This window comes from Cataglyphis hispanica, chromosome 6, assembly GCF_021464435.1.
Source record: "Cataglyphis hispanica isolate Lineage 1 chromosome 6, ULB_Chis1_1.0, whole genome shotgun sequence".
Classification (NCBI taxonomy): Eukaryota; Metazoa; Arthropoda; class Insecta; order Hymenoptera; family Formicidae; genus Cataglyphis; species Cataglyphis hispanica.
Genome location: NC_065959.1, coordinates 3,147,330 through 3,164,948, shown reverse-complemented (window position 1 = coordinate 3,164,948; position 17,619 = coordinate 3,147,330). Strand labels below are relative to the sequence as shown.

The 17,619-nt window shown below is 29.9% G+C and overlaps 5 protein-coding genes across 15 annotated transcripts; 2 read left to right on the top strand and 3 right to left on the bottom strand.

Annotated features, from left to right (window-relative positions):
- The first annotated feature begins 657 nt into the window (after nt 1-657).
- On the top strand, nt 658-3,710 carry LOC126850336 (cell division cycle-associated protein 7-like). Its single transcript, XM_050593216.1, has 4 exons — nt 658-797; nt 1,896-2,124; nt 2,255-2,953; nt 3,045-3,710. Exons 2-4 carry the CDS (start codon nt 2,065-2,067, stop codon nt 3,201-3,203), a joined length of 918 nt encoding a protein of 305 aa, XP_050449173.1. The 5' UTR covers nt 658-797; nt 1,896-2,064; the 3' UTR covers nt 3,204-3,710.
- LOC126850304 (probable methyltransferase-like protein 25) lies at nt 3,281-5,563 on the bottom strand. 3 transcript variants are annotated; one of them, XM_050593166.1, is made up of 5 exons: nt 5,431-5,563; nt 4,771-5,225; nt 4,333-4,684; nt 4,061-4,176; nt 3,281-3,996 (listed from the first exon to the last, which is right to left on the bottom strand). In XM_050593166.1, the coding sequence occupies exons 2-5, from the start codon at nt 5,176-5,178 to the stop codon at nt 3,763-3,765; spliced, it is 1,110 nt and encodes a 369-aa protein (XP_050449123.1). In that variant the 5' UTR covers nt 5,179-5,225; nt 5,431-5,563; the 3' UTR covers nt 3,281-3,762. The 3 variants fall into 3 exon arrangements, with proteins under 3 accessions (XP_050449123.1, XP_050449121.1, XP_050449122.1); XM_050593164.1 differs by lacking the exon at nt 5,431-5,563 and having other exon boundaries at nt 4,771-5,346; XM_050593165.1 differs by lacking the exon at nt 5,431-5,563 and having other exon boundaries at nt 4,079-4,176; nt 4,771-5,346.
- LOC126850372 (uncharacterized) lies at nt 5,357-6,598 on the bottom strand. 5 transcript variants are annotated; one of them, XM_050593286.1, is made up of 2 exons: nt 6,462-6,598; nt 5,357-5,780 (listed from the first exon to the last, which is right to left on the bottom strand). In XM_050593286.1, the coding sequence occupies exon 2, from the start codon at nt 5,765-5,767 to the stop codon at nt 5,357-5,359; it is 411 nt and encodes a 136-aa protein (XP_050449243.1). In that variant the 5' UTR covers nt 5,768-5,780; nt 6,462-6,598. The 5 variants fall into 5 exon arrangements, with proteins under 5 accessions (XP_050449243.1, XP_050449244.1, XP_050449245.1 ...); XM_050593287.1 differs by lacking the exon at nt 6,462-6,598 and adding an exon at nt 6,221-6,312; XM_050593288.1 differs by lacking the exon at nt 6,462-6,598 and adding an exon at nt 6,020-6,095.
- Nucleotides 6,053-7,950, top strand: LOC126850337 (TBC1 domain family member 7). 3 transcript variants are annotated; one of them, XM_050593219.1, is made up of 6 exons: nt 6,053-6,086; nt 6,337-6,397; nt 6,539-6,888; nt 7,137-7,421; nt 7,543-7,672; nt 7,763-7,910. In XM_050593219.1, the coding sequence occupies exons 2-6, from the start codon at nt 6,353-6,355 to the stop codon at nt 7,865-7,867; spliced, it is 915 nt and encodes a 304-aa protein (XP_050449176.1). In that variant the 5' UTR covers nt 6,053-6,086; nt 6,337-6,352; the 3' UTR covers nt 7,868-7,910. The 3 variants fall into 3 exon arrangements, with proteins under 3 accessions (XP_050449176.1, XP_050449177.1, XP_050449174.1); XM_050593220.1 differs by lacking the exon at nt 6,053-6,086 and having other exon boundaries at nt 6,249-6,397; nt 7,743-7,950; XM_050593217.1 differs by lacking the exon at nt 6,053-6,086 and having other exon boundaries at nt 6,249-6,397.
- Nucleotides 7,951-8,170: 220 nt separating this feature from the next.
- LOC126850278 (hippocampus abundant transcript 1 protein) lies at nt 8,171-16,895 on the bottom strand. Of its 3 annotated transcripts, none has more exons than XM_050593108.1 (7): nt 16,563-16,895; nt 12,421-12,822; nt 12,029-12,250; nt 11,561-11,844; nt 11,122-11,410; nt 10,599-10,755; nt 8,171-10,354 (listed from the first exon to the last, which is right to left on the bottom strand). In XM_050593108.1, exons 1-7 carry the CDS (start codon nt 16,686-16,688, stop codon nt 10,248-10,250), a joined length of 1,587 nt encoding a protein of 528 aa, XP_050449065.1. In that variant the 5' UTR covers nt 16,689-16,895; the 3' UTR covers nt 8,171-10,247. The 3 variants fall into 3 exon arrangements, with proteins under 3 accessions (XP_050449065.1, XP_050449066.1, XP_050449064.1); XM_050593109.1 differs by lacking the exon at nt 16,563-16,895 and adding an exon at nt 12,998-14,704 and having other exon boundaries at nt 10,620-10,755; XM_050593107.1 differs by lacking the exon at nt 16,563-16,895 and adding an exon at nt 12,998-14,703.
- Between the last annotated feature and the right edge of the window lie 724 nt (nt 16,896-17,619).

Below are 17,619 nucleotides of genomic sequence, written 5' to 3'. Positions count from 1 at the left end.
GTCATAAAGCATTTACGAACAGCTGCTATTCTGTGCGGCAATTGTGATAAAGTGAAAGTTTGCTATCGGAATTCAGCAAATTTTATAGTTTTGAAATATTAGTTTAAATATTTGCCAAAGAAAAAATATATTTTTAATTTATCCATTTATTCTCTATTTATCCCTCATTATTCATTTATTTAGAATTTTTCTATTGAACGAATTTTAAAACTATAGAAATTATAGGAAACTATAGAATAATTATATACACAATAAAACACAAAAACACAATAATTATATACACAATAATTATATTAGAAATTATTTAAATATTTTTCAAATTGTAGAACATTTCGTTAATCTATTTTTTCTTCAAAGGCCATATCATAATTATAATATAAAGAACTTTAGATGAATCATATAAATTCGTTTTTATTTTCTAAAGGTATGTACTTAATTATGATGCTTGAATCTTTAAGTAATCAATGCACGAATTAATTTTAATTAACGATTAACGATTGGAAATTAAATACTAAAAATTTAAAGAAAAATGATTTGTTAAATCATCTTTTTTTTTAAATCATCTTTTATTTGCAAATAAAATAAAATGAGATTTTTTTATCAGAATTAACATCAATCGATTAACAAATGTATTAATTCTTACAGCTCACTATCACTAACGACACGTACACGACCAACTTACCACAGTGACTCTGGCGTACAATTGTATTCTTCTGCTGCTAGTTCAAGTTTTATTTATCTTAAGCATGCTGTAGAGTGTACTAAAGGATAACATCATATATATTTCTCGCTTACACGTACGTCAATACAAGTTCTATTACTTTCCCACCGATACATCCATCCTTGTCGTGCATATTATCGCCGATAAGAGCAATAACATTCTTATTATGATACGCTCATATATGTGTATATATATATATATAAGGTGATATATAAGGTGACTCTATGCAGAATAAATAAATAATTTTTACAATTATATTCTTTGATAAATAATAGCGATTTCAGTTCCTACATATAAAAAAAATGTTGCTATTAAAAAATTGCCGCTATTATTACATATTTTTAATCGGAAGCAATTAAAGTTATTATAATATATGCACAATTATAATATATTTAATATGCAGCAAAATTTTTACGTTACTGACAAAAAATTTTGTTGAGTAATTTTATGTGCGGAAATTTGCTGTTGAAACAAAATTGTTTATCGTAAAATAGTCAACAACAAATTGTATTTTGCTGTTGAAAAATTGCTGTTATGTAGAATGAAAATCAATTTCTTATTATAATATAAAACACATACGTATATTATTTGGAATGATATCAACAATATAAAAAATATTTAGTTTAGACACAATTAATCTTGTTGTGTTTATAAACAGTTTTCGATTTATTTAATGCTACAAATCTCATTGTTTATGCAGCAAATTGGTAATTTTCTATTTGGCACAGACTATAAAAAAATGAAAACTTTCATTAATTTAATAGTTTTCAACTTTGAGAATTTTTAAGTGTAATCTATAAAATTCCAATTATTTATTATATGAAACATTTTCACGGCATTATTATATACATATTTGAATATAAAACTTTATAAATATATATTTGCGATTTGTATCATCACTAAAATTTTACTTAATGTCAGAGACAGCAATGAAAATACTGAAACGTTATTTTATTAGCATAATTGGATTTATATATATATATATATATATATATATATATATATATATATATATATATGGTATTATAATTATATAATTACATTTGAATATTATTATCGATCATATTATTTTACATACTTATCAATTGTAGGTTTTTTTTCTGTAAAACTATGTATCGTTTGAGTACGGTTATCGACTCAGTACTATATATATTTATATATTTATCAATTGTAGATTTCTCTTCTTTCCCGCCAAAAATGCGCACGTGGATGCGCAAAGTGATTAAATTGATTTGAATTTAACTGTTTGAAATGCTTGAAACGAATACTTGTTAGCAATATCACCTACGAAAACCTCGGTGAATCTTTCATTCGAATACCTTCAATATTCTTTGACCAAACACATGGACGAAGATGACTATGAAACTCTCCGACAAAAAAATATATCCGAGAGGAATGCTATTGTAAGTATTTTTTTTCTTTTTTATTCAACAAAACTATGAATAACCTTACTTTTAAGAGAAAACTAAATCTTTCTTTGGATCATGGGTGAGGAATATTTCGGTTATTTATTATATAATATACTTTATATAGTTTGCAGATCTCTTTAAAGACATAAAGAAAGAAACGAGCATAATTAAAAAACAACTAGAGAACAAACGATTGAGCAATCATGATTCTGAAAACCAACCATCCAAGAAAAGGCGCAGAACATCTTCGGAAGATTTGGGAAATTTCAGAGGTGGTAAAATACGTCTACAGTTTCGTCGAACATACAACACTAGAAGCAGAAAAAAGGCATCCGGCAGCGATAGATCTAATGACTCTGAAAATGAGAATGAAGAAAATGATTTATCGGAACCCAAACGTAATCGACCCAAATTGAGAGTTTTATTTCCATGGGCAAAGCCGTTTCAACGCTCCATCGATTTAATGAAAATGGGTGTTTGTGATGTGGACGAAGAAGAAGAAAATATATATGAAGATGATAGCTCTGATGAAAATAGACGAGAACAAAGAACTTACAAGGTAACAAAATCGGTATATGATCCTGAAAGTATACCATCGGTGGATGAAATCACGCAAGAGATGTTGGACAATGTAGCGAAGAAAAGTTCTCTTAAAACATATTGTAAAATCAATGGCACAAGCTGTCACCAGTGTAGACAGAAGACTTTAGATACAAAAACAGTTTGCAGATCAGGAGAATGTGTAGGTATTAGAGGGCAATTTTGTGGTCCATGTTTACAAGGAAGATATGGCGAAAATGCTATAGAAGTATTAAAAGATCCGGTAAGTTTGACTTCTTATAATATCAATACTGCATTGTAAAGACATCAGATTGATCCAGTTTTCATAACTTTAATTAATTGCAATTTTTTAGGATTGGGCTTGTCCACCCTGCAGAGGCTTGTGTAATTGTAGTATATGTCGAACTAGAAGCGGACTTTGTCCTACAGGAATTTTAGCCCCTACTGTACGAGAGGAAGGATATTCATCTGTTATGGATTATTTGCAAGCAGCAGAAATTGATAATGCATAATAAAACATTCATCCATCATATAATTAAATACATAAGAAGGTCAGCTATGTAAATATCAATATAGACTAACATTTCAATGAAAGTCATTAAATGAAAATTTATTTTATATTTTAGCCATTTGTTGCAATTTTAATACATGAATGTCGAGCAAATTTTACATGTTTTATATCAAAAATTTTTATCATTGAAATAATTATAATATGATTGAATTTTTGTTCATATAATCATGCATAGTACATTTATCTCATTGGTAAATTCCTATGGCATTTATATATATTTTAAAAGTTGGAAAATTATTAATTCAAAAGTTGGAAAATTATTAATTCATCAAAGTGTTGTTATTTGTTATATAAGCATTTTTAATTAGTTTGCCATAGACAAATCGATGTTAATCATTGATAGCATTTAACATGTTAAATTATTCATAATCATACTAAGCATGACGAATAATTCCTATAAGTAAATTGATATTTGTACTATTAATTCAATTAAATTTTTTATTCTTTCTTTTTCTTCATTTTCATATCTTCCATATGTTATTTTTTTGTATTTATTACATTTATTTTATCATAAATATTCCATAACATCTGGGGGAGACTGTTGGATCAAATAAGCGTACTATAGCAATCTTCGAGTGTTGGGCATTATTTTGTAGAAATATTATTCTATCCAACATAATCGCTGCTTCCACTACTGAACTTGTATATATTCTTAGTGTTTGAAAGAGATGCAACTTCGATTCAAAATGTATGTGACTCTGATATATTTTCTGCAGTGCACGAGTAGATGGTATCTACAATTATATAAAATTTTTTATAAAATTTCTATAACATTTGAACAAATAATGAGAAACTAACTTTAGATGTAATAAAAACCTGTTTATTATCTACTCCAATTTTGGATAAGGCCCATTTTGCATAATCTGCAAAATTATCCAATGGTCCACCACTACCAACTTTAGTATTGTAATATCCTATTACAAATTATATAAGAAATATTTACATTATAGATTTTTTATATAATAAGTGTGTGTGTGTGTGTGTGTATGTATGTATGAGAGAGAGAGAGAGAGAGTATCAGTGAATGATGAGTGTGTATATGGGTGTATTTGTGGCTGTTTGATACTAACCCATAGAATGCAGAATAACTTGTAGCACAGCTCTATAAAATAATGAAGGAGTAAAATATTTATTATGTCTACTCCTTTCAATAGATTGTTGAGCCAACATTCTAGCATTTTTAGAGAAAATCCAACGTCCACTCAATGATTCATCTGTTAAATGATAACAACATGGGACTATAAAAAGAAGATGAATGTCCTTTGCATGTAAAAAAGCTTTCATTACAGAATGTACAAGCATTCCACAAGTATGTAATCCTGTTAAAATCAGATTTCTATTTACACTCCAATCAGGATAATTTGTATTCACTATCTTGTTATAATCAGTTGTTTCATCTAACTCTTGAATTACATATCGAATCTAAAATAAAATATAAAGAGACATTAAAAATTTTTAAGATTGTGATAAACTGTAGAATACAATTGAACATAATACTTTTCACAAACTTTTGTTAGCGATTGTTTTCGTTTCTGAATTTTTTCCTGACGATTTATCGCACCTTTATGGCAAGTATGCGATGAATCAATTGCTAATACAGGAACGTCAAAGTGCTCTGATAAATATGTCGATAAATATCCTTTTCCAGCTCCAGCATCTATTACTAAACTGTGAGTCGAAAGTGCCATTTCGGCAATAATTTTTCCAAGAACATCAATTTCATACGATTTCTTGGTATTCATAAATTTAGACTTTGACTCAATAAATTTGTTTTTAATTGATTGTTCCTTACTAGGAAACTGCGGTAATAGTTTTAATAAATCATCTACACATATAACAGCTGGACACGATTCTAAAGAAAGCGATCTTGTTAATTGTATGAAATTGCTCAATTCGGGTCTTGTATTATTTTCCATCCAAATATCAGTTGTATCAATACTTTCAAGTTCTGATTTCAGTTTCTCTGGTAAACATTTGTTCCACAATTTTTCGGTAATAAAGTCAACCAAATGGCAATCTATCAATTCTTGATAAATACTAATAAAATTTAATGTTTTTTCAAAGTAATTTTCATATTCCATCATTATCGTTGTATTAAAATTCAAGTTTTTCTGCTTCAGGATAGAGTGAATTAATTTTTGCTAATGAACAGAATTTGGCATATTTACATTTAATATCTTCTACAGCTTTCAGAATGTCCAAATTATCATCTTGATGATCAGGAAAAGTACTATGAATATCTTTCAGAAGGTTTTTGGCTAATGTTATCGTTTTTTCACAATCAGTATCATTATTTTGCAGATAATGTTCCAAGACTCCGCTGTAATATCCTAATTGAGCAGCAATTACGCTAGCTCTATGGTATCCAAGATGATATCCCTTTAACAATTGCTCTTTACCACTTTTATATCCTTTCTCGTAGCCTGATTTCTGTGCAATTTCTTCCGTAAATAATAAATCTTCAAAAGCTTTATTTATATCCAAATCCTTTTCTTCCTGAGACATACTTATATTAACACTGAAAAAATATATAATCACACATTATATATGTTATTATAATTTTATAATTAAATTATACCATTTATTTTTTTCCTTTTATTAAAATGCAAAATTAATAAAATTAATAAAACTTTTACACGTGCGATTTTTTTTTTCATAGAATTTATAAATTGTGACAACAAATCTGGTATAAGATTTATTCGTCTTCCTTGCAATTTCCAGAAATTTTTGGATTTAAAATGAATTGTATATTCGTACGTTACAGAAAAAGAAAACGCAGTATTCGCGTGTAGGAAATGCAAGCAAGATGAACAGATAGATCTAGGTATCTGTACCATGTTATATGTGATAGATATATTACATATATGTACATGTAATATATCTATCACATATATACATGGTATAAGTAGATAATACGTAGATATATAGTAAAATTGAGCTTATAACATAAATTCATACAAAGAAAAGAACACGGAATGAGGATAGGGTCTCTGTGAAGATAGGTTATAATGTTTACAATCTATTGTTCAACTCTAATGTGACTGTACTTCTCTACCCGTTTCCACTTTCAATAGAATATTAAACGCTTGAATGATGACCGATGAACGGAATTTTCGTTCGTCATACTACGAAAAGGTATGTATATTCAAATCATAAATTTATATAATTTTCAAATTGAAGTTAAAATAAAAAACATTACCACTAAGAGAGTTGCTCCACACATTATATTGCTTTATAATATTCGCAGTATTTCAATATTATTTTTCTAAATGGCAGGTTGGCTTTCGCAGCGTCGAAGAGAAAAAATCTCTGGAGATATTATTGAAAGAGCGCCCGTTTGACAAGACGAAATTGAAACAATTTTGTTTAAGATTCACTGTACCTGCTATGTATAGAAACTTCTTGTGGAAAGTATTGCTCGATGTTTTGCCTGTTTATGTAGAAAGCCATGAATTTATAATGGCTCAACGTACGGCGGAATTTCAAGATTTACAGAGAGCATTAAAAATTGCAAAAATCACAGATGATTATACAAAACCTCATCTGATATTCTTAGCAATGTGGTTGTTACGTACAAGAAGAGCAAAAGTTGATATAACTGCTCAGTTGGAATCACCAATATACAGGTTCATATATTGTACTATTTAATATTAAGTATATTAATATAATATATATTACATATAAATGTACATTTCCATATTTCAATTAAAAAAAATTATTTTATTAAAAGTTACACGAGCAATCGAAAACTTTTTTTAATAGTTTTGCAAGTGTTTTAAAAAATATCTTGATTCTATAATGTTACAGATATTTCATGTAATATTGACATTAAATAGTCAAACACTTTATTATAACAATATTTTATACATTACAGAGCAATGAGTAAAATGGCCGAGACACTATGGCATGTGATTGATATTGAATCGGAATCAGAGAAACTAGTTGATATGTATTGGATATTATCTGGCCTTTTTATGCAGGTTGAAAAATTGCAAAAAGAAGTGGGAAGATTACAAGAGTGTACATATTCTTTGTTGGAAAGAGAAGATGTAGACTTATATAAGCACCTTGTTAAAATTGATGCGCTTTATAATCTTCCATATGACACATGGTTTTATTCATGTTTCGCTGGTGTAATATGTAATGGATCTATTGCTAAGTATATATATAAATATATATATGGATTATAAATTATCACATTGTGCAATTATCTGCAATTTTATTTAATTTTAATATTGGCAATATAGTGCACGATGTATTAAAATATTTATTTATTATAGGATATGGGATAAAATAACAGTGGGCGCATATCGAATCTTAGTATTTGTTGTTGTAGTTACATTAACCACCTTAAGGCGGCCACTCTTAAGATGTGAAAGTATAGATAATGTATTGGATACTATTAATAATGTAAGATTACTAAAAACTTTTTACAATATCGTTTAATAAAATATGAGACACATGCAATATTTTCTCAAAGATTCCACGATTTTATTTTAGATAACAGAAGAAACATCAGAAATGATAGTCAATAAAGCAATTGAATCAATGCAACAAAGTGGAACAACTCAACAAGTTGATATGTATTTCACAAAACACAGTTAATATTTTATACTATAATAATATAAAAATATATTGTGTAATTATATATATTGAATTGTATACACAACGGTTACTATTGATATTGACAGATATGTTTCTAATTTTCTTTTCTGCAAACTATATGAATAGACTAAACGGAAATTTTAATGATTTTTATTATCAATTGATATTGAAATTTGATTTTGAAATTATAATATTACTCAAACATACACAATGTCTCAAGTTATAAATCCAATTTATGTTCAATTTATTATTGATTGTTCCATATTTTATATTTTTAAAATACGAATTTTTAGATGACCCTCATTTATCTTAAAAATAATTTTTTATTAATGCATTCATCGTACATTATACATATACAATTACTTAACTCATGATAGAGTCAAGACTTATTCTAAACTTTATTCATCCTTAACGTTATATAATCTTCCTGCTTCTCTGCTTTGTATTTATAATACAATTGTATATATTTATTTCAGCATATAAGAGCGATTTTATAAGTAATTCTAAGGAAATTGAAATTATAGAATTGTAGTTGCATTGTTTGCATCTGTTCACGATTTCTACATCATTCTGTAATATTTTACTGACAACTAGACTCTAGAAAACGCATGTAATTTTGCATTTACATTTGATCATAAGAACCATAGTACTTTTATTATATCGATGGAAACTTTAATTCTAGTAAATCCTTTTTTTTTAAATCTAACACATGTACATAAATGAGAAGTTGAAATTCAATATGTATTTATAAATACATATTTATCAAATTTTTATATCCACAAAATATCGTATTAATATCGTCCAATAAATATAATATAGGTATAATAAAAATAAAATTATAAACTAAATATATCTTTAGATATATTTCCAAGAAATACATAATCACGAAAGTGCAATATTTATGAAAAAAAAAAAATAAATAAAAAATTGAAGGATTCTAAATAGGAGGGCATTTTGCACATTATACACAAGTGTCTATAGAAATTTATTGTTATTTTTGAACTTATTTGTTTGCAATTTATATCGTTAATTCCTCTTTGGCTTTAATAAAGACTAATCGATTTCGTAATAACTTTAACATATCAATTCAATAATTAAAAAATTACTATCATTTCCTACAAATTACTTTTAAATTCGATTTTTCGTGTAAATATATTATTGTTAATGATAATAATATAAATATTAAACTGCATAGTTTAAATGATCTAAATTATAAATCAATGCCACTGTGTCAAAATAGATATACTTTTCCTAAAAGATTTTGATATTCTTCTATAAAATAGAAGCAAAGTATATACAAAGCTCTATTCTATCATAAAATTTTTTTCTTTTCATTTTATAACATCAATGACTCCGATTATAACACGCATAAATTTAAGAATACTATTGATTTTTAATTAATTATTAATAATACAATTTAGCGCGTTAGTCATAATATTGACATCTATCATTGCCTTTGAATGACAAACTATACTGCTATCATTGAGGCCTTTCTTGTTATGTGTTCATAGTGTTTATCTATTAAAATAAATAGTTTGTGCAAAACAAGACGGATCACATGATCTACAAATATTAGCTAAATTATATTGATGATGATGATACAAGTAATAATTAAATTGTATCTATATAAAAAGAAATACGATCCACAGAATTTTAATCTTTTTTTAATTATGATGAATTGTGTGTAAAAATTATGCTTATAAGGAATGTGTGTAAAATCTATTTCTACTACTATAAACATATATAGATGTAAAAGATACATTGTGGTTTCCATCAAGTGTCTATTAGCATGTAATGTAAAAAGTGGTAACATAAATCAGAAATATAAGAGAAAAGGATACAGAAATATAGGATCGAAGTGTGTAAAGAATCAATTGTTTAAGTTATATAAGTCTAGTAAAAAATACTGATTACAACTTTCATTCATGTGCCATTTTGTGCTGTTGGCGAGCTGCATAAACTAGGAGTCACTGATACTTTGCATAAAAGCTATCATATCTGTCATTTAATAGCTGGCGCAAGAATCTTGAAAAGGAAGAGCTAATTTAACACACATTTCGTAACATAACATGCTTGTATTATGATTATACTCGACTTTGAGATCAACCCACGTATCATCGCACAAGCACTGCTTGTGGGAAATTTGTCACAACCTAAACATTAAGTTCCATCAATAGTCCTAAAATCAATTTTATAGAGTTATTGCCTTAAACAAATAGTATAATACAATATAGACAATTCTATTACAATCCCCATTCGAGTCAGGTGCATTTCATACAGCGATGACTTTTCTCGCTTGATTAAAGCTCGAGTTTTATCGCTTATCTGTAATATTTTCATCATATGCTATGGCTTGTTTTACTTTTTTTTTCAACAGACACTATAGCGCGGCAGAATTACAATTGTCGACTAGTGGCGATAACGGACCGATCTTTCCTCTTGCGCTTCCCGTTCGATCTGTCTCGTACTGAACATCTAAAGATAAACCTAAAATACAAAATATTTTAAAATTCATATTAAATAATATACATGATATAGAAGAATATTAAATCTTTTTATACGCTATTTGCGTATACATATAAGAATTCATAAAACACAAGAGATTTTTCGCATATAAATTTCAATGTGTTATTATGTTTAACTAATCGATAAAAATTGCATTTGCAATACAATTTTCGATGAATCCCTTCACCATAAATATATTTGGCATATTTGACAACCTTTAACGTACATTTCTGATATGCGTATTTACCGGAGGGCCTCCGGGATGTGGATGGATGATGCAACGATCCTGTTGACATGGTATTTGATTCGGGAATAAACGCAGCTACCAACAGCGCGCAGATCACAAGTAATGCACCAAACACGAACGGCGGTCCTGGTACAAGCTGCAAGTGTCATTTAATCAATGCTCTTTCTTTAAATAATATTTATACACACTCAAATAATTTTTTCTTTTAATATAAATTTTAAAGTTTAATACAACATTGTATATACATAACATACACACACACACACGCACGCACGCACGCACGCACGCACCTGCACGCACGCACGCACGCACGCACGCACGCACGCACGCACCGCACTGCTACCGCGCACGCACGCACGCACTGCACGCACGCCTACGCCACACTACCACACACACACACACACACAAATACATATATATGTATGAAAAACTGATAAGAAAACAAGATTAGAAGAAATTATGCTTACCTGTAGATTGCTATTGATATTGATAATATACATACCTGAGGCATTATATCAAGATGTATATTAGTTCCCGTCCTATTGTTCTCGTCCACAAATGATGGTTTCAAGGGAAGATTAGGCGTGTCATCGTTGAGATCAACGTGAAAAAGATAGAATATAACACCAAACATAGCAGGACCAAGTCCATTGCAGAGACCACGCATCCCTGTTACCATGCCTTGTACTAATCCTTGCTTATCAGCATCGGAATGCATGGATACAAACGCGGAAATTGCAGGGTATGTTATGCTTGATACAGAGGCAAGTACTCCAGCAGCCCACATCATCCTTGAAATGATTAATATTCAATAAGTTATGACAAATATGCTTATTCCAATGCTTATTCCAATATTTCTCAACTATATAATCGTATATTAATTATTGTGTAATATATTGCTAAATATAAAAATATAATCCCTCATATAAAAATATAATCACCATGTTTGCGAGCCGAATCCATACCACATGAGTTGTAGCATTTCAAATAACAGACCAAGCATTATAGTATGTTTGCTACCAAGTGTTCTCATCAAGGGTCCTAATACAAGTTGTGCTCCCACACTCAAGATGCCCACCACAGCAATAAATATAGCCACCATAAAACCGGAGAAGCCCATAGCCAGTTTTAAATAAACAAATATACAACTATACTGTCCTGCTTCAGGAAGATAGCTCAGGAACACAGTAACACACAGCATTAGAATAGTATGGTCTTTTCCAACCTATCGAGCAAATATCTATATTTATATACTTGTACCCTTTTATTCTATATTTATATTATATATATTGCAATCTTATTTTTTAAAACTATACATTGTAATGTACAAACGTAAAATGATCTGTATCTGTTGTATGTATCTGCTGATAGATTTTATAAAACATAACATATTGAACAAAAGTTTTTACCTTTCCAAGAGCAGCAAATGGATCAGCTTGCTCCCATGATATAGGTGCTGGTGGACGTGCTTTTTCAGGTAAACTTTCAGGTACAGCCACTAATATGAAAAACACATCCAAGACTGCAATAGCAGTTGCTAATGCTACGGCAAGATTTTCTCCATATGTTGTCATGGTATAAGCACCCAAAGCTGGACTTATTACCATACTTGCAGCAAAAGTTGCAGATACCTATACAATAAGCAAAAAAAGAGATATATATATAAAATTTATTTTATAAATTAGATTATCAAATAGTATCTTAGATAATTTGTTTTAGCTACTTTTGATAGAAAATTTCGACATTCAAGTACACATTACAATATATTGCCATCCTCATGATAAAAATAATGTATACATACCAAACCATATGCTAGCGATCTTTGATTTTCTTCCGTTACATCTGCGACATATGCAAATACCACTGAAAATGTGCAGGCAAATACACCACTGATGGAAATCATGGCAAAAAACCACCATGTATTAATACTCATTAAGGGAATCGGTGCACATGTGAAGGCCACTGTGATAAGTAGAAAGAATTTTCGACCCCATACATCGGATAGGGCACCGATCAGTGGCGCAGAAAGAAAAGATAAGATTCCTTTAATTCCCATTATCAAACCATTCATCAGGAACGTATGATCCGGAAATGTTTCGTTCAATACCGAAATAATAGGCATGGTTAATAATCCCCATGCGAAGAATTCCAAAAATATTACAACTAAGGCGTGATATACGCTCGCCTCGCCGACACCAGAACTCTGAAAAATAACAATACAATAGCGTATTACATACATTTTATAACATTACATTTTAATAAATTATGAAATAGCGCCTTTAATATGAGCATAGCAATTGTATGAATTAAATTTTAAATGGAAATAATGGCCTTCCGCATATGTCATAAGCGATATTTATGATATCTTAGCGGCTGACCTTGAGATGTCTGTAGCATTGTTGAACAAATGTAAGAGGAGGTGTAAGTTTAGCTATAGCATGTTCTTGATTATTATGTATTTCAGAACAGGACGGGCCAAAGCCCTCTGTTCCGCCGTTTGCCCCAGGGGGCATGACCCCTAAGAAATGTTACTATATATATTTCTTTTCATATTCACATTCTAATTGACGCTTTTGTCATTCTCCATTCGATAAAGAAATAGACAATCTTCTCTTAATGTAATATTAATACACTGTTTCCGCATATCAGTTTTGTGCTAAATTTTAATTCGCTCTTCATATTATTCTCAGTTTATTTGTTTCAATCATTGAGTTTTCATGATTTTTCATAACTTTTTTAATATAATGTCCAAAATATTGCACTGTAATCGAAATACACTATATATGTACTTTGCTAAATACTTTATCTTAATTATTTTGCAAATAACATCTTCAATTGTTCTGTCATTATATGTACGTTGTTACATTTACTGATATATTACATTTGCATTATAAATGAGATCATTATAAAACTAAAATTGCATATATATATCTTTATTACACATCTGTTTTTGAAAAAATCAATAATTGTCTATTTACACAAAACTTTGATTAATGATTTCCGTCATAAAACTGTCAGCTTTTTTTATATATCTCTATTAATTATATTATCTATATACACATTTTCAATTTTAATAAAAAATATTAATCAATCGCAAGATAAATACACAAGTCACTCATGTGTATATATACGTATGTGTTCTTCTTGATTTTTATATTTATATGACATGTGATTCTTAATTTTCTGACAATCAATTATCAATGTTTGAATTGTGTTATGGCAGTGCAAAGCTCACATTAACATATTCTTCTGTTGCATTCTTGTAAAATCTGCACAATAATAATCTCGATGTACATTTTACAGCATGTCAAAATCTCTGGGATCATACATATATATATATATATATATCTAATCACATGATATAATCAATTTTGTAATATTTTCTATCATTTAGTATACAGTGCCAAATCAAACGCGCGTCATCGAATTCTTGGCAAGTTATGAAATTTATAGAGGAGAAACAGTTTACATAGTTGACATAAATTAAAGTCTAGTAGAATTTAGTCTAGTAGAAAGCTTTGAGTAACATTTTTTTCCACACGCATCGTCCCTTTTTTTTCTGTGACAGATCGTTCCTCATGACAGAACAGAGATGCGTAAAAATGAGTAGCATCCCTCTTCCGAATCCATTAACGACTGGATTCTCACACGGCCTTGACTTGGTCGTCGCGATCAGATGTGACGTCACACAATTCCACGGACGCGAGAAATTTCGTCGACGACGAAGATTTTTCGCGAAGCCGTCGACGATGTTTTTTTCTTTTTTTTTTTCACGTTTCGCGCGGCGATGTCCACGCTATAATTAACATTGAAACAACATTCTCGATGAGCACTCGACTGGTCGTACGAGACGATATCCGATATCACGGATGGAACTTGGCTTCTTCTTTCCCTCTCGTATCTCTGTCCGTATTTTAAGATCACAGCCGTTTGTCGGCGGTTGTTTGACAAGATCTCTGGCAATCACATATTTCCAGTCAAGATCCCTCGACGCGCTGTCAATCGCGCTATTCGTTCACATCGTTTGATAATTTATGCGAGGAATCAAACCTCCGCATTGCAACTGCTCCTACTGATACCCCCTTCCTTCACTCCACCCCCTTCCCATCTTTTCCCCACTCTTTGTGATTTTGCCTACACCTCTTCGAGCTAACTCTTGACTCGGCCTAACCTAACAATGGCCAACAGCTGGCAATCGAATTCGCGATTTCCTCATATCGCGAAAAGAAATTTTTCACCTCGCAACACGTTTTGCGATAATAAATAAAATTCTCTTCTGAAAGTACCAAATAAAATAAGACAAAAGCAATAAGATTAATCAACGCTCAGTAATTATGGCGTATATATTTATTTTAATAACTACGAGTCAGAGAATACATAGGTTTCGATCCCTTCTACAGATAATCTTCAGCACAAATAAATAATAAATTAACATATATAAAAAAAAAAGATTAAAGAAAATCGCAGTCAAGATATAAAAATCGTAGTCAAAATATTAAAATATGTAGAAAATGAAGTCGCGTCTCTCACGTTATTGGTCTCATATCTTGCGATAATATCATTTTTAGCGAAATTTTGATAGATTATCCGCGCGATAGATTATATTGAAAAAATATATCGCGCAAAAATTTATCGATGCGCACGACACTTGGCTATTTTTTTCCATGGTGCTCTATACATATTATACATGCGCGCCCGCGATTCTATACACACATAAGGCGCTAAATGATAAAAAATAACACGTGTGTATATGTGGATTATATATATAAAATGTTTAATTTATATAAATAAAAAATAAAACAAAAATATTATATATTTTTCAATTATATAAATTTGTCGGAGTTTAACTCAGCAAACATAATTCAAGAATCATGTGTTAAGAGATAACAAAAAGTTGCATTCTTTTGCTGAACAGACAATAACAAAATAAGAGGATCAGAATTTAGCATTGATTATTGAACATGGTATAAATAAGTAGCTTATGAAGTTATAAATAATATTGATTATAAGAATAAAAATTAATAAATGTAAGAATAAAAATTGAAGAATAGATGTAAAAATAAAATTGTAAATGTCAAGTTTATAAATGTAAAAATTCATGTATATATAAATGTGTATATAAATTTAGATATTACAGCCAAATTAAAAAAATTATGTTAATTGCTTTGATTTTTCTTCTCATGCAATGGAATTCTTTTTGTAATTAATAACCTTTTACAAAAATAAATTAATCAGCTGTTAGCATGTCATAATAAATTATGTAAATAAATTGTACACTATAAAAAAAAATTATATAAATATATAAAGAGTTCCCCTTTCTTGTAATTATACATCTTGCTCTGTAAAACAAGATACAATAACACACATAGAGAACATGTGTAAAACGTATGTATGCAAATGAGATAATATATAGAGACACTTTAAATATATAAAAGTATTTGTTTTTCAATATAATTCAGACATATACATGCTCACAGCTCTCAATATATAAAGTCTTATCAAAGATAAGAATGTGTAAATATTAATATCTTTTTTATATCTCTAACCTGAAATATATCTATGTATAAAGAATATATCACTTTCATAGTCTTTAACTATGTCCTATCTGCCTGGGTATATTTTCGCTCAAATATTCTGTCAATTTAAATAAATTTACACAGTGTGAATAAAATTTTTTATCTCTAATATCAATTATGCATTTGCGACCAGACTTATATATACACTATGTACATGAGGAAATAAGAATGAGATAAGAATTTCGATAGATTCATCGATGATTACACACATCGAGTGAGTGTGAGGGAGAGAGAAAAAGAGAGAGAGAGAGAGAGAGAGAGAGAGGAGAGAGCTAGAGAGAGAGATGGAGAACGTCTGGCTAACGGCTACGAGGTTAAAGATTGAAGAAGTGTCAAAAGGATGAAACTTATGAAAATTCCTTAGTACCGTGATGACTCCATCCTTCATAATGGACTTTCGGCTTCGTATGATCATGCCCACGACCTTCTTAGAGACCTTGGCAGGCATATTCACGCACTGCGCGCACAAATTCTTTCGCTTCTTCAATTTCATGAATTCTTAGAATCTCGTCGACACGGTAGGAGGCATTGTTCCCGCGACACCGCAGTCTATCGCTATCACGCGAGGGATTACTTTCAGCTCCGAATCTTTTTCATGACGGTATCTACATAATAGTGATGCGAGAAACACTAGAAGAACAAACTAACGACTAACGTATTGTCCGCGTGTCCGCGAACTAACACAGACTGCCGTGAATAATCATGAACTATCAACTGTCACGAGATGGTCGAATCGCGCGCGTCGCAATGGATCGAATTGCATGTATTGTCATCTGTTCATCTGTCATTGGTCCTTCTTCTTTTTTATGGTTCATGTCAACAATATATTGGGAGTTTTTCAGCAAAAACAAAATCATATGATTAGCTGTCAAAAAGAAAAATTTTATAGCCTTTTCGAAAGAAGGGTTTAATTAACCTAAAGGTCGTATTACACTACGGATTGTGGGCTCGATTGGATTTACGATTGACAGTTGCGGATTAACCAATCGATCAGCTGCTTTGCTTTGATTATAATATGATCTTGAGACGATCTTAAATATAAGAATATGAATGCCTATATAAATATCGGACAACTTTCAATCGAGAAACACATTGTGAAAACAATGTTTGACATAATGTCACATGATTGGCTGTCAAATGAAAAAAATTCTTTATTCGGGCTAAATTCTAAAACATACTCTCCGAGGAAAATTTTACTCGATAGTCCGAAATTGTTTTGAACGTTTCTGATTGGTTCCAGGCCATCCATCAAATAAAATTTTACACCGTTTTGGAACAAACAATGCGTTTCGTTTCATGCATGATACGCATGATGCATTCATCGTTGTTATTTATGTTAAACCAAATGTTAAACAAGAATAAATGACGCATCATGCATGAAACGGAATGCATCTGTAGATAAGCTTCGATAGATAATTGTATCT